The sequence below is a fragment of the Bos indicus genome, chromosome 18 (genome assembly GCF_029378745.1).
Source record: "Bos indicus isolate NIAB-ARS_2022 breed Sahiwal x Tharparkar chromosome 18, NIAB-ARS_B.indTharparkar_mat_pri_1.0, whole genome shotgun sequence".
Classification (NCBI taxonomy): Eukaryota; Metazoa; Chordata; class Mammalia; order Artiodactyla; family Bovidae; genus Bos; species Bos indicus.
The window spans coordinates 60,030,797-60,052,316 of NC_091777.1; the positions used below are offsets into that span (position 1 = coordinate 60,030,797).

The 21,520-nt window shown below is 42.3% G+C and overlaps 2 protein-coding genes across 5 annotated transcripts in view; both read right to left on the reverse strand.

The window, feature by feature from the left end:
- LOC109571941 (zinc finger protein 665-like) overlaps positions 1-21,520 on the reverse strand; it is a 137,775-nt gene that overhangs the window by 87,433 nt on the left and 28,822 nt on the right. The window lies entirely within an intron of this gene.
- Positions 14,844-21,520, reverse strand: part of LOC139176075 (zinc finger protein 665-like) — a 95,271-nt gene continuing 88,594 nt past the window's right edge. For all 4 annotated transcript variants that reach the window (XM_070772294.1, XM_070772293.1, XM_070772295.1 and 1 more), the window contains one exon: positions 14,844-21,138. In XM_070772294.1, coding sequence (XP_070628395.1) covers positions 18,806-21,138 — 2,333 coding nt within the window. In that variant the 3' untranslated portion in view covers positions 14,844-18,805. The remainder of the gene's footprint in view (positions 21,139-21,520) is intronic.

Below are 21,520 nucleotides of genomic sequence, written 5' to 3' on the forward strand. Positions count from 1 at the left end.
TTAAAGCCTTTATTCAGGATCCTAATTCGACAGAATCCTGCCTTTCCCAGAAGCCCCTCAGCTCTGTGTGTCTTGGGTGTTCCCAAGCCGGCAGTTGCCTATTTTCTGTCAGGCAGAGGATGAAACCCAGGTACATGACTTGTTACTTACACACTTGTGCCTTCTTCTGGGAGCTGTTCCATCCACAATTGGCTGAGTTCAGGGTTCTTATGGCATTTTTTAGACACTTTGCTTGTTGTAAGCAAGTCATCCACACATATTGGAGTAAGAGCCCGAGCCAACATTTCCCCAAACAAGGTAGGGGAAATCTTCAGTCCTTGAGGCAACACTGTCCAGCAGTATGGTTGGACTCCCTGTGTTTCTGGGTCCTGCCGCCAGAAAGCAGACAGCTGCAGTGGTTCTTCTGCAGTAGGAATGCAGGGGAAAGTGTCCTTCAAGCCCAGAACTGAGAACCAGCAGTATTGTCCCACAGTAGTTGTGCGCAGAACATATATGGATTACTTACTACAGGGTGCAAATCTTGGGCTGTCTCACAAATGGCCCTCATGTCTTCGACAATGATTTGTACACTGCTGAGTTCAGCTCTTTGGGAGGAAAAGAGTTTATATAGGAATCTACAAGGTTTAATTAGTCCCAGTTAAGCCAACTTTTCAAGAATTGTTTGAATTATCTTTGGGTCTCTTGCCTCAGAAGGTACTGTTTTAAATTAGGTGTCCCAGTGTCCTTTATTTTTTTCTGGCTGTCCTGCATAGTTTGCAGGACCCTAAGTTCCCTCACCAGGAATTGAACCCGGACCACTGCAGCAAAAGTGCCAACTTGTAACCACTGAACCACCAGGGAATCCCTCCAGTGTCCCTAATAACAGGATTTGTATTGGCCACGTGTTTGTTGGCCTTCCCTGGGGTGCTGTCAGCCCACACTTCCTGCCTTACCTTTTTGTATACTTGGGGAGGGGGAATCAGTCGCCTTCTCCAGAGTGTCCACAAGTGTCATCTGCCTGCTTACCGGGTGCCCCGACAGGATGCTGAGGTCAAGCTGTTTCGGTGAAAAAATCATTTGTGCATTTAATTTACAAAAGAGGGATTGGACACATTGGCATATATAAGAAACTGTGTTTCAGGTTGAGGTCCCCTAATCGGCATTGCAGAGGTTGTAAGAAAGAACAGCTTTGCACTTCTCCAGAAACTCTTGTGACCGGGATGGACTGAGTCTTTCTCTGCGCCATCTTGGTATCTACCAAGTATGCTGCACTGTAGCTATCAGAAGGTCAGCCAGCTTGTCCCCACTGTCACAGGTACCCGGGGCTCCTGGGGCATCATCAGAGTGTTCATCTCTTTCTACTGCAACGACAGGCTCCTGTCTGTTACTGTTTTCCTTCTCACTCCTTAGCCAAGGACAGTCTGTTTTCCAGTGCCCTCCTTACACTAAGCGTGTTGTTCCCTCCCCCGCGGTGGCTCACCTCTCCTCAGGTTACTCGTGCCCTGGGAGTCCACTGCTGCCACGAGGTAATGTGGCTTTCAGTCCTGCATCTTCTTGCTTCGTTTGCTGTTCCCTGTTGTTGAACACTTTTAAAGCAACATCTGCCAGTTGAGAAGGGGTCATTCCAAATGGACCATCTAACTTTTGTGAGTTTCTGATGTCTGGGGAGCTTTGTCCAATAAAGGTTATGTTTACCATTCTCATTATTTTCAGAGGCCTCAGGGTTTGCATCAGAGTAGTGCCTATAAGTATGATAAACTCTTTCTAGAAACTCTGATGGATACTCATTGGGTTCTTGGTGTATCTCTTGAATTTATCTAAGCTCTTTTGCCTGTGTACTCCTTTTCAAAGACCTGCTAAGATACACTTACTGTAATGCTCTCAGTTCAGTTCAGTCACTCAGTCATGTCCGACTGTCTGCGACTCCATGGACTTCAGTGAACCAGGCTTCCCAGTCCATTACCAACTCCCAGAGCTTACTCAAACTCATGTCCATTGAGTCAGTGATGCCATCCAACCACCTGATCCTCTGTCGTCCCCTTTTCCTGCTGCCTTCAATCTTTCCCAGCATCAGGGTCTTTTCCAATGAGTCAGTTCTTTGCATCAGGTGGCCAAAATACTGGAGTTTCAGCTTCAGCATCAGTCCTTCCAATGAATATTCAGCATTGATTTCCTTTAAGATTGACGGGTTGGATCCCCTTGCAGCCCAAGGTACTCTCAAGAGTCATCTCTGACATCACAGTTCAAAAGCATCAATTCTTCAGCACTCAGTTTTCTTTATAGTCCAACTTTCACATCCATACATGACTACTGCAACAACTATATCTTTGACTAGATGGACCTTTGTCGGCAAAGTAGTGTCTCAGCTTTTTAATATGTTGTGTAGGTTGGTCATAGCTTTTCTTCCAAGAAGAAAGTCTTTTAATTTCATGGCTGCAGTCACCATCTGCAGTGATTTTGGAGCCCCCAAAATAGTGTCTGTTTCTATTGTTTCCCCAACTATTTGCCATGAAGTGATGGGACAGAATGCTGTGATCTTAGTTTTCTGAATGTTGAGCTTTAAGCCAGCTTTCTCACTCTCCTGTTTCACTTTCATCCAGAGGCTCTTTAGTTCTTCACTTTATGCCATAAGGGTGGTGTCATCTGCATATCTGAAGTTATTGATATTTCTTCTAGCAATCTTGATTCCAGTTTGTGTTTCATCCAGCCCAGCATTTTGAATGATGTACTCTGCATATAAGTTAGATAAGCAGGATGACAATATACAGCATTGATGTACTCCTTTCCCTATTTGGAACCAGTCTGTTTTTCCATGTCCAGTTCTAACTGTTGCTTCTTGACCTACAGATTTCTCAGGAGGCATGGCAGGTGGTCTGGTATTCCCATCACTTGAAGAATTTTTCATAGTTTGTTGTGACCCACACAGTCAAAGACTATTCAATGAAGCAAAAGTAGATGGGAAGAAGATTCTATTTAAGGAAGGGGCAGGGTTTCTGGGAATTGGGCCTCTGCCTGCTTTTTGATCTTTTATGGTTATCCTGTGAACTATCATTGTGCCTGTGGGTGTGTCGTTTAGGTGATGTGTTAGAGTGAGAGTGTAATGAGGCTTAAGGTCAACTGGAAGTAGACTCTTCCGCCATCTTGGGCCTCGTTGGGGTTCTAACTACTTTTTGTCATATCCTTTTTTTCCCAATGACTGTGTCATCCCCTCCCCCCACTTCTTTGAATGGTTGTGCCCTGCCCCCTTCCTTCTGTCTCATTGTGATCCTTTAGAATATTGAGGATGTTGTCTTCTAAGGAGTGATGTGGCTTGGTGCCAGAGGAAGAAAAATTGATCTTTATGTTTGAGCAGGTTCTTCCATCGAGGTCTGGTTAACAGAGGGCTCACAAGAGAGGAGGGAGGGGGTAAAATGGGCAGAGGGAAAGTTTGCGTTTAATTTTCCTGTCTTGCCTTAAACTGTTGAGTTTTGATTTCATCAGTGCTCTCTCATGAGGCAGACATCTTACTGCATCCCACCTACTCTGAATGTGTGGGCAAGAGGGGTCAGGAGACAGGGTGACTGAGAGGAATAGAAACGTGAAGAGAACAGAAGAGTGGGTGAGATCAGAGGACAGTGTGGAGGATGGGTGTTTTGCAAAGAGATGGTAAGAATGAAAGAATAAACAGTGAAAGTAGCAGATGGTAAAAAAACAAAGTGAAAGAAAGTTGGGATCTCTTGGGACATGAAGGAGTAAAGACAGAATAGGAGAGGAGCCCCTGATCAGTATGAAAAGGGAAGGTTAGTCACTTAGTCGTGCCTGACTTTTTGTGATTCCCATGGACTGTAGTCCACTAGGCTCTTGTGTCCATGGAATTCTCCAGGCGAGAATATTGGAGTGAGTTGCCATTTCCTGTTCCAGGGCTGATCAGTATAATGAGGGTATAAAAGGGTGGAAGACATGGCCTTGGGAGCGACTTGATGCTGGGAGAGGAGAAGGGCTGCAACGGGGACAAAATGAGCAGAGGAATAGAGGGTGGAAAGGTAGTTTGGCCACCAGAGGCGGGGCAGAGTGGGGATGAAGGGCATGTCACGGATTGAATGGTCGTAACCTGCAGGACTGAAAGAGAGGAACACAAGGAAACAGGTCAGAAAGGTTGAGGGGGAACAATGTGCAGAGAGGCAGGACAGCAGAGAGGGACAAATAGACAAACAAAATGAAAGGGAAACATGAAATGAGGGGGTGGAGATCTGGACCCAGATGAGTGCTGAGCTGTTTGCTTATGCATGATTAAGTTGTGATGTATTTGATTTGTGGCTTTGGACTCCAAAAAATACCTTTTAAAATTATTCTGATGAGGATGCAAATTGAAAATTTCCTGTCTGTATGTGTGCATTTTGTAATTATTTGTATCATAATACAGCTTCCAAGCCATCCTGTTCAGCCCAGGGGACAGTGACTTGACTCAGACAGCTATGGGTCACCGCTTCCGTTTCCTGATGTGGAGTACAGGACGGGGAGACTGCTGGAGCCAGAAATGACATCTGTCGCCATGCCTCTCTCTCACTTTTAAGTAGGATGCAATGAATAGAGAACATTTCAAGATGAGTTCTTTCATGACCCACCTTGATACTAGAATCAGAATATCTGTATTAACTTAGAGAAATATTTTAGTGTGTTTAGATTCACACAGAGAAGAAAGGAAACAAATTGGTCAATTAGAAAACACTAACTGCTCTAATAATGTTCGCCTGTCACTGGACACACGTATCAGAGTGGCCCTGTGTTGCATGGAACATTACACTATCAGGATAAAGAACAAAGTTCAATCCAGCCTTAACCCTGGACCCCAGAGAACTCCACCTACAGAGCCTAGTTAGTTACTTCAGTTGCTCAGTCGTGTCCGACTCTTTGCAAACCCATGAATCACAGCATGCCAGGCCTCCATGTCCATCACCAACTCCTGGAGTTCACTGAGAGTAACATCCATCGAGTCAGCGATGCCATCCAGCCATCTCATCCTCTGTCGTCCCCTTCTCTTCCTGCCCCCAATCCCTCCCAGTATCAGAGTCTTTTCCAATGAGTCAACTCTTCGCATGAGGTGGCCAAAGTACTGGAGTTTCAGCTTTAGCATAATTCCTTCCAAAGAAATCCCAGGGCTGGTCTCCTTCAGAATGGACTGGTTGGATCTCCTTGCAATCCAAGGAACTCTCAAGAGTCTTCTCCAACAGCACAGTTCAAAAGCATCAATTCTTCAGTGCTCAGCTTTCTTCACAGTCCTACAGAGCCTAATGAAGGTACAAGCCCCAGGCCGTCCCTGCCTGGCTCTCTGCATCTTGCCCTGACTTCCCACTTGAGCTCTTGACGTTTGCCTTGCATCTCCTCCAGGATGAGTGAGTAAAACACACTTCCATTTCTCTTTCCCTTGCAGTCTTCTATTGAGTTGTGACATAACGTCCAGCACTGAGGACCTTGACTTAACAAGTGTTAGTGTAACAAAGTCACAACAGTGGTATTAGACACATCTAATAAACATACGAAGAGGAACTAAAGAGCTTCTTGCTGAAAGTGAAAGAGTGACAAAGCTGGCTTAAAGCTCAGCATTCAGAAAACTAAGATCATGGCATCTGGTCCCACCACTTCATGGCAAATAGATGGGGAAACAATGGAAATGGTGACAAACTTTACTTTTTTGGGCTCCAAAATCACTGCAGATGGTGACTGCAGCCATTGAATTAAAAGACGCTTGCTCCTTGGAAGCAAACTTATGATCAACCTAGACAGCATATTAAAAAGCAGAGACATTACTTTGCCAACAAAGGCCCATCTAGTCAAAGCTTTGGCTTTTCAGTAGTCATGTATGGATGTGAGAGTTGAACTATAAAAAAAGCTGAGAGACAAAGAATTGAACTGTCGCATTGGAGGAGACTCTTGAGAGTCCTTTGGACTGCAATAAGATCCAACCAGTCTATCCTAAAGGAAATCAGTCCTGAATATTCATTGGGAGGACTGATGCTAAAGCTGAAACTCCAATACCTCGGCCACCTGATGCAAAGCATTGCCTCATTGGAAAAGACCCTGATGCTGGGAATGACTGAAGGCGGGAGGAGAAGGGGACAACAGAGGATGAAATGGTTGGATGGCACCACCAACTCGATGGACATGATTTTGAATAAGCTCCGGGAGTTTGTGATGGACAGGGAAGCCTGGAGTACTGCAGTCCATGGGGTGGCAAAGAGTCGGACATGACTGAGCGACTGAACTGACTAACTGAACAAACATACAAAGAAGATTTAGCAGCAACTTGACATGATTTCTTTTAGACCAAAGAAAAGGAGGGAACACGTCCCAGCTCAATGTATGAGGCCAGTATTACCGTGAGACAATACGAGACAAAGCTTTCAGAAGAAAAGAAAAGATAAAGATAACTACCAACTAAATCCCACATGAAGAAGCAAACATTGTTAACAAAATAGTAGCAATAGAAATCAGCAAGAGACAAAAATAATTGTATGCCGTGATCCAATGGGGGTATAGAATGAGGGATAGAAGGCTATCTCGAAATTCAATCAATGTCATCCAGACTGTTGACAGACAAAAGAAGGAAAAGCAAACTGTCTTGTCAATTGATTCAGAAACTGCATTTAACAAAAGTAAACAACCATTTATAATATAAACTTCAGAAAACAAAGAAGAGTGGGAACCTCCCTCAACTCAAGAAAGAACACCTGCAAAAACTTACAGCAAACACCATACTCAATGGTGAAAGACTGGATGCTTTTCCCCAGAGATTAGGAAGCAGACCAATATGTCCATTCTCAGCACTGCTATTGACATTGTTTTAGACATTCTAGCCAGTAAATTAAGGGAGTAAAGTAAATAAAAGCTCTAAGGACTTCCCTGGTTGTCCAACCAGTGGATAAGACTCTGTGCTCCCAATGCAGAGGGTCTGGTTTTGATCACTGGTTGGGGAACTAGATTCCGCATGCCACAACTAAGACTTCACATGCTGCAAGGAAAAGATGCTACAAGGAAGACTGAAGATCCCAGGTGCCACAACCGAAGTCCAACATCGCCAAATTAATAAATACAAATCAATGTTTTAACAAAAAGTGATAAAAGCTATATGGAGAGAAAAGGATGTTAAAATTGTACACCCATCAGGAGAAGACAGTCTGGCTGTGGTAGGCTGAATAATGCACTCCCCCCTGCTCCAATACTGTCCACATCCTCTTATCTAGAACATGTTGAGTACTACTTTAAATGTCCAAGGGCAGTCTGCAAATGTGATCTAGTTATAATCTGCACACAGGAGATTAGATTGGATGAACAGGTAAATGAAATATCATTCCAAAGGTCCTTCTAAGAAAAATACAGATGGAGATAGATTCATCTTGAATCCGGTGATGTCATGGAAGGTAAAGAGATTTTAAGATACCTTGGGACTCCCCTGGTGGTCCAGTGGCTAGGACTCCACACTCCCAACATAGGGGACCCTGGTTCAATCCCTGGTCAGGGAACTAGATATATGACACAATTAAGAGCTTGAATGCTACAACTAAAGATTCCACGTGCTTAAAAAAGAACTGGTCAAAAAAATAAATATTAAAAAAAAATTTTTAATGCCACCTTGCTGCCTTCAAATGTAGAGTAAGAAAACAATGAGTCGAAGGAAGAAAATAACATGTAGAAACAGGAAAGGCAAGGAAAAGTATTCTGACCTGGAGAATCCAGATGCACCACAGGGCTGTGGGTTCATTTTACAATTCTGGCGTCCAGAACTGCAAGAGAACAAATTTGTTGTTTTAATCCACTCAGTTGGTGGTGATTTGTTACATCAATAGGAAATTTAATGAAATGGAATATGTGAAAGGCAAAAGGATTTACAGGAATTTCTAGTAAACATATTAGGTGTCAGGATACAAGAAAAACATACAAAACACTACTGCAATTTTACACATTAGCGATATATCTGTAATTTTTTAGTATCTCTTTCCTTTTTTTTTTTTTTTTTTTAATATATTTGTGTTGGGTATTAGCTGCAGTACAGACACTCTAGTTGCAGGACTCAAGCTTAGTTACTCTGCATGTGAGATCATAGTTTCCTGACCAGAGATAGAACCTGTGTCCCCTGCATTGCAAGGTGGATTCTTAACCACTGGACCAAAAGAAGTCCTGTCTTTCCATTGTTAATTGACATAACCTCTCATATAGTTGTGATTATGGTAACTTTCTAATAGTTTCTCTTTTCAGTTCAGTTTAGTCGCTCAGTCACATCCGACACTTTGAGACCCCATGAACCGCAGCACAGGCCTCTGTGTCTATCACCAACTCCCAGAGTCCACCTAAACCCATGCCCATTGAGTTGGTGATGCCATCCAACCATCTCATCCTCTGTTGTCCCCTTGTCCTCCTGCCCTCAATCTTTCCCAGCATCAGGGTCTTTTGCAATAAGTCACTTCTTCGCATAAGGTGGCCAAAGTATAGGAGTTTCAGATTCAGCATCAGGCCGTCCAATGAACACCCAGGACTAATCTCCTTTAGGATGGACTGGTTGGATCTCCTTGCAATCCAAGGGACTCTCAAGAGTCTTCTTTAACACCACAGTTCAAAAGCATCAATTCTTCAGCGCTCAGCTTTCTTTTTTTTCAGCTTTCTTTATAGTCCTACTCTCACATCCATACATAACCACTGGAAAAACCATAGGCTTGACTAGACATAGACCTTTGTTGACAAAGTAATGTCTGCTTTTTAATATGCTGTCTAGGTTGGTCATAACTTTCCTGCCAAGGAGTAAGCATTTTTTAATTTCATGGCTGCAATCACAAGCTGCAGTGATTTTGGAGCCCAGAAAAATAAAGCCAGCCACTATTTCCAGTTTCCCCATGAAGTGATGGGACCGGATGCCATGATCTTCGTTTTCTGAATGTTGAGCTTTAAGCCAACTTTTTCACTCTGCTCTTTCACTTTCATCAAGAGGCTTTTTAGTTCCTCTTCACTTTCTGCCATAAGGGTGGTGTCATCTGCATATCTGAGGTTATTGATATTTCTCCCAGCAATCTTGACTACAGCTTGTGCTTCCTCCAGCCCAGCATTTCTCATGATGTACTCTGCATATAAGTTAAATAAGCAGGGTGACAATATACAGCCTTGACGTACTCCTTTTCCTATTTGGAAACAGGCTGTTGTTCCATGTCCAGATCTCACTGTTGCTTCTTGACCTGCATACAGGTTTCTCAAGAGGCAGGCCAGGTGGTCTGGTATTCCCATCCCTTTTAGAATTTTCCACAGTTTATTGTGATCCACACAGTCAAAGGCTTTGGGATAGTCAATAAGCAGAAATAGATGTTTTTCTATTTCTGCCTTCACAGGCTAAACACTTTTATCACTTACTGGATCTGACAATGCCACACATCAGTGTACCACTAACTGAGAATTCAGCTTGTTTTTTGTGGCCTTTAACAAGCCCGACTGAGAGGAGCTACTCTATGTCGAAGGTTGGGGTGCCAGCTGAGAGGAGCTACCCCATGTCCAAGGTCAGGGGTGGCGGCTGAGAGGAGCTACCCCATGTCCAAGGTCCGGGGTGGCAGGCGAGAGGAGCTACCTCACATCCAAGATCAGGGGCGGCAGCTGAGAGGAGCTATCCCACGTCCAAGGTCAGGGGTGGCAGCTGAGAGGAGCTACCCCATGTCCAAGGTCAGGGGCAGTGGCTGAGAGGAGCTACCCCACGTCCAAAGTAAGGAGCAATGGCTGTGCCTTGCTGGAGCAGCTGTGAAGAGATACCACACGTCCAAGGTAAGAGAAACCCAAGTAAGACAGTAGGCACTAAGAGAGGGCATCAGAGGGCAGATAGACTGAAACCACAATCACAGACAACTAGCCAATGTTATCACATGGACCACAGCCTTGTTTAACTCAATGAAACTAAGCCATGCTCTGTGGGGCCACCCAAGACAGATGGGTCATGGTGGAGAGGTCTGACAGAATGTGGTCCACTGGAGAAGGGAATGGCAAACCACTTCAGTATTCTTGCCTTGTGAACCCCATGAATCGTATGAAAAGGCAAAAAGATAGGACACTGAGAGATGAACTCCCCAGGTTGGTAGGTGCCCAATATGCTACTGGAGATCAGTGGAGAAATAACTCCAGAAAGAACGAAGGGATGGAGCCAAAGAAAAAACAACACCCAGTTGTGGATGGGACTGGTGATAGAAGCAAGGTTCAATGCTGTAAAGAGTAATATTGCATAGGAAGCTGGAATGTTAGGTTCATGAATCAAGGCCAATTGGAAGTGGTCAAACAAGAGATGGCAAGAGTGAACGTCGACATTCAAGGAATCAGCAAACTAAGATGGATTGTAATGGGTTAATTTAACTCAGATGACCATTATATCTACTACTGTGGGCAGGAATCCCTTAGAAGAAATGGAATAGCCATCATAGTCAACAAGAGTCCAAAATGCAGTACTTGGATGCTATCTCAAAAACGACAGAATGATCTCTGTTCGTTTCCAAGGCAAACCATTCAATATCATGGTAATCCAAGTCTATGCCCCAAGAGTAACGCTGAAGAAGCTGGAGTTGAACAGGTCTATGAAGACCTACAAGACCTTCTAGAACTAACACCCAAAAAAGATGTCCTTTTCATTTTAGGGGACTGGAATGCAAAAGTAGGAAGTCAAGAAACACCTGGAGTAAGAGGCAAATTTGTCCTTGGAGTACAGAATGAAGCAGGGCAAAGGCTAATAGAGTTCTGCCAAGAGTTTCTCTTTTAGTCCTCCATTAAAATGATATGATTTCTAATAGAAAATAAATTATTGTTACTCTATAGTGTTTCATCTCTTACTCATGTTTATCTTCTAAACCTCAGAAACCACAATCTTGTCCAATTATGTCAGTTCAGTTCAGTAGGTCAGTCGAGTCCGACTCTTTGCGACTCCATGAATTGCAGCACGCCAGGCCTCCCTGTCCATCACCAACTCCCGGAGTTCACTCAAACTCACGTCCATCGAGTCGGTGATGCCATCCATCCATCTCATCCTTTGTCGTCCCCTTCTCCTCCTGCCCCTAGTCCCTCCCAGCACCAGAGTCTTTTCAAATGAGATAACTCTTTGCATGAGGTGGCCAAAGTATTGGAGTTTCAGCTTCAGCATCAGTCCTTCCAATGAACACCCAGGACTGATCTCCTTTAGGATGGACTGGTTGGATCTCCTTGCAGTCCAAGGGACTCTCAAGAGTCTTCTCCAACACAATTCAAAAGCATTCTATTTCCAGTTTACAATATTGTAAAGTTTAAAAATTAAATAAAATTAAAAAAAAAAAAAAACCAAAAGCATTAATTCTTTGGCGCTCAGCTTTCTTTATAACCCAACTCTCATATTCATACACAACTACTGGAAAAACCATAGCGCCTTAGCATACACACATGGTGCGTATAAAAGTTACATTTTCACTATTCTACAGACTAAACTGTGAAACAGAATTATGTCTTAAAAAAACAGTCTAAATACATGATTGAGATGTTTATTCCTGTCCTTTTCTTCTGGGAGGCGGCCCAAAGGACACAGATATTTATTGGATTGGCCAGTTTTGTTCAGGTTTTTCTGTTAAGTTCTTCCAAAAGATGTTTGTAAATACACTGAAGTCATCCTAACTGACCAGCAGCATTTGATTTTTGTGGGCACAGAGCTGGGAGATGGCCCTACTCTCTCAGAATTACTATATGCACAGAGTCCACCTGCACTTGGTCTGCTGCCTGAGGTGCCACCGCAGGGAGCCTCCCCTCACCTGTTCTCCCAGAAATACAACTGGGACAAAGTGACTTGTCCCACGCTTTGTGCCTGCCTGCACCTCGGCCCTGTCAACTGCAACAAGAATTATTGTAGCCATGCCAACAACCTGGGCCTCAGTTTAGCAACACGGTGACAAGTTGTTTGAGGCGAGACAACGTGGATTCAAGCTCCCATTCAGTCACTTCCTGGGATGGGGTGATTTTTGTTCCATTCAAGTTCCTTCATCTGGGGAATGAGAAAGAACATGAGTACATATTTTGGAGTTCAAATTCAAAAAGATAGCAAGCGTAAAGCATTAAAAAAAGGACTCACACACTGTGATATAAAAGTGAATTTGAGTCCAATTTAACATCAGTTATTAAGGAAAGTATTTTCGGTTGGGAACAAAGAACACATCTCAGTTTCCCTGCAAGATCTTCGGGCTCTGAATGTGAACACAACACTGAGAAACGGCAGGATGACTTGCAGGCATTTGGCACTGGAGACTAGTTTCCTATCACAAAATACAGTTGGAATCCACAGTCATTCCCTTCACTGTGTGCTTGTGCAACTCTACTCACTTGACTTTCAAGCACCTGATCACCGCCAACTCCCAAATTAAACATTTCATTTCACCATTTTGCCATTTCAGTTTTTTCATGGAAGTGAACCCCACCCCTAAAGAAACACAGCTTCTTCATGTTTATGCTGCACCTACTTTGTACACATCATGGCATTTATGAGTATATTCAGGTCACAAAAGTTTGAAAACAACCCACTGATTCATATATACCTTGGTGTAAAGATGACAGACAGCTTCTGGGAGCACCTGTTATTTACCAGGTGGGATGCTGACCAACCCATGAATCAATCAATAAGGCCATAGAGATCGTTAACATTTACTTCTGAAGACCAGCGGGCCCTGACTGCAGGAGCTCCACAGGAACGGGGAAAACAGAGACTTCACTCTTAACAGGTGCAGACGAAGCCTCACCCATCCTGAGACGAAGCTGAGATGAAGGGCAAAACACAATGGTTTGCTAGGATCCTGGATGGTGAGACCTGCCTGCTGGTCTTGAAGGATCTCTGGAGGGTGGGGGGTGGGCTGTGGCTCACTGTGGGGACACAGATCCTGAGGGCAGAACTATCAGAGAGCACTCATCTGTGTGAGGTCTCCATCTTGGCCTGACACTGGATCCACTTAGAACCTGTAGGCTACACCAATGAGGCCGCTAAGGCCAAAGGATGAAAGGGCCAGGATGCAGCCCTAACCATCAGCAGACAGGCTGTCCAAAGGCTTCCTGTACACATGCCTTTCGATGTAACTCTAACCACAAAGGGTCAAGACCCAGTTCTAACCATAATTGTGAAGGCACAAGCCTCCAGACCAGCCTCACCCAGCAGGGTTGTTGGTAAGCTGCTCAGCCGTGTCCGACTCTTTGCGACCCCTTGGACTGCAGCAAGGAAGGCTTCCCTGTCTTTCACCATCTCCTAGAGTTTGCTCAAACTCATATCCATGTCATCCAACCTTCTAGTCCTCTGTCGCCCCCTTTTCCTCCTGTCCTCAATCTTTCCCAGCATCAGGGTCTTTTCCAACGAGTTGGCTCTTCACATCAGGGGGCAGACACCAAAAGCAAGAAAAGTAGAGTCCCACAGCTTGCAAACCGAGTCCACAAATACCTGTGGGACACCACCCTGTGATCAGATGTCCTCTGGCCCTTGGATCAGGATAAGGGTGCCTGGGATATCTCCTGCAGAGGGCCACTTCTCCAAGGTCAAGAAACGTACCTACGCTACCAGATAGATAAAAATACAAATAGTAATTTACACAAAACAAGGTGACAGAGGAATATGATTCAGAGGGAGGAAAAAGATGAAACCCCAGAAGAACTAAGTTACAGGGAGATAGACAATCTACCTGAAAGACTTCAGAGTAATTGTAGTAAACATGATCAAAGAACTTGGGAGAAGAATGCACGACCTGAGAACTGAGAAGTATTTAACGAAGACTTAGAAAATATAACAACCAACCAAACAGAACGGAGGAATATAGTAAGTGAAATTTAAAAAAAAAAAACAAAGAAGAAACTAAAATGAATCAGAACAGGCTAAATGAGGCAGAAAACACATCAGTGAGCCAGAAGAAAGAGTACTGAAAATCACCACTACTGAACAGAATAAAAAAGACCAAAAGGAGGAGATTTTAAGAGACCTCTGGGACAATAAGCCACTAATATTTGTCCTGTAGGAGTCCCAGAAGAAGACAGGAAAAGACCTTCGGAGGAGAAAACAGCTGAAACCACACTAATCTGGGAAAGGAAACAGTCACCCAAGTCTAAGAAACACCAAGAGCCCATATCTAAATAAAAACTTCATTGTAAGGAGAAGCCAAAAATCTGTAACAGATACGTAATCAAAATACACATGAAAATACCCTCAACATTCTGAGACTGTCCACTGTGTCACGCTCCTTGGAGCACCCACTTACCAGGTTGAATTCTGCCCAATGCATGAATCATTCAATAAAGCTAATGAGGGACTTCTCCAATGGTTCAGTGGTTAAGAATCCGCCTGTCAATGCAGAGCATCAGGTTCCATCCTGGGTCTGAGAAGATCCCACATGCCACAGGACAATTAACAGTGTGTGCTGCATCTACTGAGTCCATGCTTTAGAGCCTGTGAGATGCAATTACTGAGCCCTCGCATCTAGAGGCTGTGCTCCCCAACAAGAAAAGCCAATACACACAGCAACTAGACAAACCTTGCATGCAGCAACGAAGACCCAGCACAGCCAAAAATAAAAATAAAGCAGATAAGACCTTTAAGTTTATTTGATGCAATTTTTGTACAGTAATGGAAGTCGGTCTAAAATGCACTGCTGTGCTATTTGGATTACAGTCATATGAATGTTCTGGCATAGAGTGTAGAGAGAGTAACTTTAGTTACAAATTATGACTATGTAACCCCCAAATTTTATGTTGTTTGATTCCATGGTGACAAGAAATTGTTCTAGATTATTTAAACCTGAGAGCCGAATGGTGCCTTCTTAGCTGCTGTTATAAGTACTGAAGTGAGAGAAAACTGTGTTGATGGAATAAACACCATTCATCCAGGGTTGTGACATAAGGGTTTCTATTTTATTCATGGAAACAGGAAACCTTGATACATTCAGAATGTAGTTCTTTGAATACAATAGTAGCAAATGGTAATGATAGCTGTTAAATGTGATTCATTCACATACACATAATATCCTGGTTCAGATCAAACTGATGCTCAAAACAATTGCTCTGTGTCAGGGGACGTTCAACTTCAAGGGATCCAATATGTTGCATTTTCTTCTGTAGTGTGCTGTTTCTCAAGGAGTCTGTATTCCTTACCAGTTCCTGGAAAATACGAACGAGCAGAGCTGCACACAGTTCTCAGGACTGAGATCATGAGAAAGGGCACCTGCTTGGATTCCTTTCAGTGACTCCCTTCAGTGACCTTTTACTTAAAGGTAATTAATCAGTTATGCCCCTCTTCCTCAGTATATGGAATGCTTTCTGGCCCTTTGAAGATTGTTATTTGCTTGGCTTTGTTTTTGCTCAATTTTTTTTACTGCCTAAAGCTGCCTTGTATGAAGATACATAAACATGTGTTTCTGCAAATAAAGCACCCTTGTTTCGAGATGTGGGTCCCCTGCTTCCTTCTTCTCGTCCACTCCAGTCCCTGGGTCCCAGTCTACAAAGACTGTGACAAGTGGCGCCCGAACAGGGACCTGGTGAACGCCCCTGGCAAGCGGCTGGAGTCGACTGTTAGGACCTACGGAGGTCGGTAAGTGCGTGCTTATATGACAAACGGCTGGAAAGCCCCACCACTTTTCTACTTTACTTCATCATTTATTTAAGGTTCAAGGACTTTGGTTTTGCATCAGTGGATAGAGGCTTGTCTCCAAACAGTGGTTAAATATAATCCCTGGTTCCCTGATGAAGGCAGTTTCCATTTAGAAATTTTGAGCCGGGTTAAAGAACATGTTGAACAAGCCACAAGATGGGGAGAAAATATTCGAATAAATTTCTGGCTCTTGTGGGCCTACATTTAAGCTGTGATCTTGCTATTTCAAGGCCATTCTAGCCCCCCTGATATTCATCAACAAGCAGAATGCTCATTATACGAATATAAATTAGATGATAAGAATTTACAGAAGGCCCAATTACAGCAACATAAAATGTTTCAAAACTTTCCCACCATCCCTGCTCTGTCTGTCCCGCGTGCTCCTCCCCTATCTCTTGTAATGGGCACAAAACCAAAGGTCCCCTCAATTAGAGGACAAAATTAATCTGATGATGATTCTTCTGATGCTCTCTTTGACACTAAAGCCATCAATACTTTTTTTGCTGACAAGAAGCCCCTAACACACACTCATATTTATGAAAACAGACGATCCACTCATTGTTCTTCACGACGAAGCCTTTCTGATTTACTGGCTTTGAAATCGGACTCTCTGAGGCCAATGATCGTCTTGCCTTTCTTGTGTTGGGAAATGTTTACGCTGAAGGGCAACTAATACTGCAATATGAACGCACTGATTTTTCTCACATGCAACAGATGAAAAAAGCTGTAACTGTGTACGGCCCTCGTTCACCTTTTAGTAAAGAACTTCTAAATGCATGCTTGAAAGTGAAAGTGAAGTCGCTCAGGCAAGTCCGACTATTTGCCACCCCATGGACTGTAGCCTACCAGGCTCCTCTGTCCATGGCACATTCCAGGCAATAGTACTGGAGTGGATTGCTATTTCCTTCTCCAGGGGATCTTTCCGACCCAGGGATCAAACCCGGGTCTCCCGCATTGTAGACAGACACTTTGATATTTTCAATAAAATCATTACTCAGCCATTAAAAATGAAATTCCATCAGTTGCAACAAAATGGATAGTCCTGTAAGTAAGTCACTGAAGGGAATGCAAGCAGGTGCCCTTTCCCATGTTCTAAGTTCTGAGAACTGTGTGCAGCTCTGCTCGTTCCTGTTTTCAAGGAACTGATAAGGAACAGAGTCTCTGAGAAACGGCACACAAAGGAAGAAAATGCAATATATTGGATCCCTTAAAGTTGAATGTCCTCTGACAATTCCCCCTTTTTTATTTTTTCATAATTGGGGGTGACTGTAGATACTTTTTGTGAAAAAGGCCAGGACCAATTGAGTTTGTTTAGTTTGTACAGTTTTAGTTGAAAGGCACTGGTATACTACAAATGTAATCACCAGGATAATTATCAGTTTTACAGCTCTAGATCCATTACTATGTGTAATGCTTTGAAACCATCCTGGAGGTTCTAGCCCAGATAATTGATCAGCTAGCTGGTCAACTAAGGTTTCCAAATTGTTGGAAGAGAGTAGACTCTTAGAGAAGGTTTCAAAGATTTCCTTTTCTAATAATTGTACATTTAAGGAAGCATTATCACGTATGTTTTACAAGTGAAATTTTATTTGTTCCCAATACTAGGCACTATAGTTGAACCGAACAGGGGTAATACAAAATTGAGTAGAATTCCAGTCACATTTTAGTATAACTTGTTTTTGTAAACCTATTAATTGATCTCTGACCCATTGGATGGCTGTTTTTATTTCCTGTATTTCATCTTGAACTTCCTCATTTACCTGAGCCTGAGTGGTCCACACAGTATGAGCATCTTTGGTCCAGTTTTGAATACAGTTGTGTGTTTGAACTGAGGTTTGTAAAGCAATGCCTGCAACAGCGGCAGTAGTGCAAATGGCTATTAATCCCAAAATGCCAAGAATTAACTATCCATTGAATCATTTAGATCATCAAAGTAATTGAGTACGTAGCTGGGAGGCAAGTCCTGCCATGGGACCCTTTTCCCAGTGTTGTTAAAGATTTACTGGCAACCATAGATTATGGCAAGACTGAAGAATCAAAAGGGATTCATTTTTCAAAGAAACTAAGGAATTAAGACAAGTATACAATTTAAAGTCTTATTAAACTGCAAGTTCCCTATAGCTATAAAAAAAGGAAGGGGACCACAAGCTTGTATGAAATATGAATAATTATAACAAAAGGAATAGTTATGTTTTATAACTATTATAATGTTTTCTATTATAATATGTTTTATATTATTATATGTTCTATGTTTTATAATAGGCTGGACTATGTACGGAAGGGCTTCCCAATCATACTGACCATGATGAGTCATGTCCTAGTTTTACATTATTTTCCGCCCTCCCTGTTGCTAATTCACACACACTGTTGAATCTCGTAATTCAGGCTGTATGTGTTTCCAGGAAACACGGTGTGAATGAATCATATTTAATAAAGTTGGCCCCTTCATTTCACTGATTCCTTCCCAGAGACCATCATGAAATGCATGTAGCAAATGCGTTTGATCAATGTATTACCAAAGCCAAGCTCTTAGAGCTCACCACACAACAGGCCAATAAACTGAGAGACTACTTGTTGGGCAAGGAATAGTGACTTTATTCAGAAAGCCAGGAGACCAAAAAGATGGTGGACTACTGTCCCAAAGAATAATCTCTGAGGAGTTAGAATTCAGGTTTATTTTACACGAAAAGATCTCTATAGTTTCTTTTCAAATATGGACTTACTGCAGTTGCTCAGTACCTGAACTAAAGTAATCAGAGAATACATATAGTGAGAAAGGTAAAAGATTTGCCACAACCACTGAGTCTGGGAAGTATGGCTCCACTATGTTCCTATCTTGTGACTTTTGGGTAAGATCCTTGCCACACACATTACATTGCTGTGTGTTTTCTCCAGGATAAATACTCTGATACTACTGGAGAGATGTTGAGCTGTGAGGATAGGGTTTTTTTGTTTGTTTGTTTTTTGTTTTTACACTTGTGAAATTGGTGAGAAATCTTTCTAGAATGAATTCATGTTCTAGAGACCTAATAAATACATATATATCTGGCTTCTATCCAGTATGAATTTTCTCATGAAGCCTAAGAGGTTGTCACATTCCTATTTGTATGTTTTTTCAGTAGTATGAATTCTCTGACCAATAGTAGGGTGTGAATTTTGAACTTTGAAGATTTCTACCATATACCACGTTCACATACGTTTCTCTCATGTATGGATTTTCTGATGTTTAGTCAGTGCTGAGACCTGAGTAAAGGATTTTCCACACACAAAACATTTGAAAGGTTTCTCTATATGTATTCTGCGATGACTTGTAAGGTGTGAATTCCGACTGAAGAACTTGCCACACTCATCACATCTGAAAGGTCTCTCTCCAGTATGAATTCTCCAGTGAAGTCGAAGATGTGGTTTCTGACTGAAGACTTTTCCACACTCAACACATTTGTAAGGTTTCTCACCAGTATGAACTGTCTGATGCCTTAAAAGGATTGCCTTTACACAAAAGGCCTTGCCACATTCATCACATTTGTAAGGTTTCTCTCCAGTATGAATTGTCTGATGCCTTAAAAGGATTAACTTTGCACGAAAGGCCTTGCCACACTCATCACATTTGTAAGGTTTCTCTCCACTATGAACTGTCTGATGCCTTAAAAGGACTGCCTTTACACAAAAGGCCTTGCCACACTCATCACATTTGTAAGGTTTCTCTCCAGTATGAACTGTCTGATGACTTAAAAGCATTGACTTTACACGGAAGGCCTTGCCACACTCATCACATTTGTAAGGTTTCTCTCCACTATGAACTGTCTGATGCCTTAAAAGTATTGCCTTTACACGAAAGGCCTTGCCACACTCATTACATTTGTAAGGTTTCTCTCCAGTATGAACTGTCTGATGACTTAAAAGCATTGACTTTACACGAAAGGCCTTGCCACACTCATCACATTTGTAAGGTTTCTCTCCAGTATGAACTGTCTGATGCCTTAAAAGGGTTGACTTTACACAAAAGGCCTTGCCACACTCATCACATTTGTAAGGTTTCTCTCCAGTATGAACTGTCTGATGCCTTAAAAGGATTGACTTTACACGAAAGGCTTTGCCACACTCATCACATTTGTAAGGTTTCTCTGCAGTATGTAATCTCTTATGACTTATGAACTGTGAAGGTTGACCAAAGTGCTTGCCACACTCATTACATTTGTAAGGTTTCGCTCCAGAATGAACGCTCTGATGACCAGCAAGCTGTTCACTTCGGTTGAAGACTTTGTCACATATATCACATTTAAATAATTTTTGTCCTGTATGAATTTTCTGATGTCTCCTGAGATTTGAGCTGTGAGTAAAGGCCTTGCCACACTCTTCACATTTGTAAGGTTTCTCTCCAGTATGAACTGTCTGATGAATTAAAAGGATTGACTTTACACGAAAGGCCTTGTCACACTCATCACATTTGTAAGGTTTCGCTCCAGAATGAACACTCTGATGACCAGCAAGGTGTTCACTTCGGCTGAAGACTTTGTCACATATATCACATTTAAATAATTTCTGTCCTGTATGAATTTTCTGATGTCTCCTGAGATTTGAGCTGTGAGTAAAGGCCTTGCCACACTCATCACATTTGTAAGGTTTCTCTCCAGTATGAACTGTCTGATGCCTCAAAAGGATTGACTTTACACGAAAGGCCTTGCCACACTCATCACATTTGTAAGGTTTCTCTCCAGAATGAACGCTCTGATGACCAGCAAGCTGTTCACTTCGGCTGAAGACTTTGTCACATATATCACATTTAAATAATTTCTGTCCTGTATGAATTTTCTGATGTCTCCTGAGGTTTGAGCTGTGAGTAAAGGTCTTGCCACACTCATCACATTTGTAAGGTTTCTCTCCAGTATGAACTGTCTGATGACTTAAAAGGATTGACTTTACACGAAAGGCCTTGCCACACTCATCACATTTGTAAGGTTTCTCTCCAGTATGAACTGTCTGATGACCTAAAAGGATTGACTTTACACGAAAGGCCTTGCCACACTCATCACATTTGTAAGGTTTTTCCCTGTGTGCTTTGAGGTCTTGCGTTACTACTGAAGGGTTCATAAAGTCATTCCCATATACATTAGAAACACTGGTTTGGGCACATGGAGGAATTCTTTGAAGTGGTGAAAATGAGAAACTGTTGTTGACAGACCTCTCAACTTTATTATATTCAGAAATTATCCCACCAGTTTGAAATATCTGCAGTTTATCCTGAGACTTAAATCCAAGCCTCCTTCCAAAGGACTTGATTCCTGCATCCTTTCCATCATGTGAATCTATTCCATCAGGCACATTTCCATTAAGGCTTACAGGTGTTCCTTTGTAATTTCTTTTGTCATCTCTCCCCTGACACTCAAAGTCACACGTATTTTCCTGACTTCCCCAAAGATGAAAATGTTTGATTTCACAGCTTTCAGGTCTTCCCAGCATCAATGTTTGGAATATTTCTCGTTTATCACTGTTCGCTTTGGGTTGTAAATGCTTGATCACATGTGTAGGAGAGATATCTACAAGATAAAAAGAACCACAGGTATCATGTTCACAGTAATTCAAAAATAAATCTTTCATGTTGAATATATATTACACCAAAAGTAATACTTACAACAAGTTGTGAAACACCACAATGATGACCTTAAGTTTTTAGAAACACTAAAGGAATAGAATTCTTAACTTAAGAAAGCATGATAACATAAATTCACCGTTAAGGTAGCCTAGTTTTAAAAACCATATGTGAAACACACTCACATTGGACAATCTTAGGCCAACTCTCGAAACACAGTATTTTTCTACCAGGACCCCTAGGAACGTATCAAACAACACTTGTCTCAAAATGAAAAGAAAAATATTACACTATCATTGTATTTTGCATACTTACTGTACATAAATAAA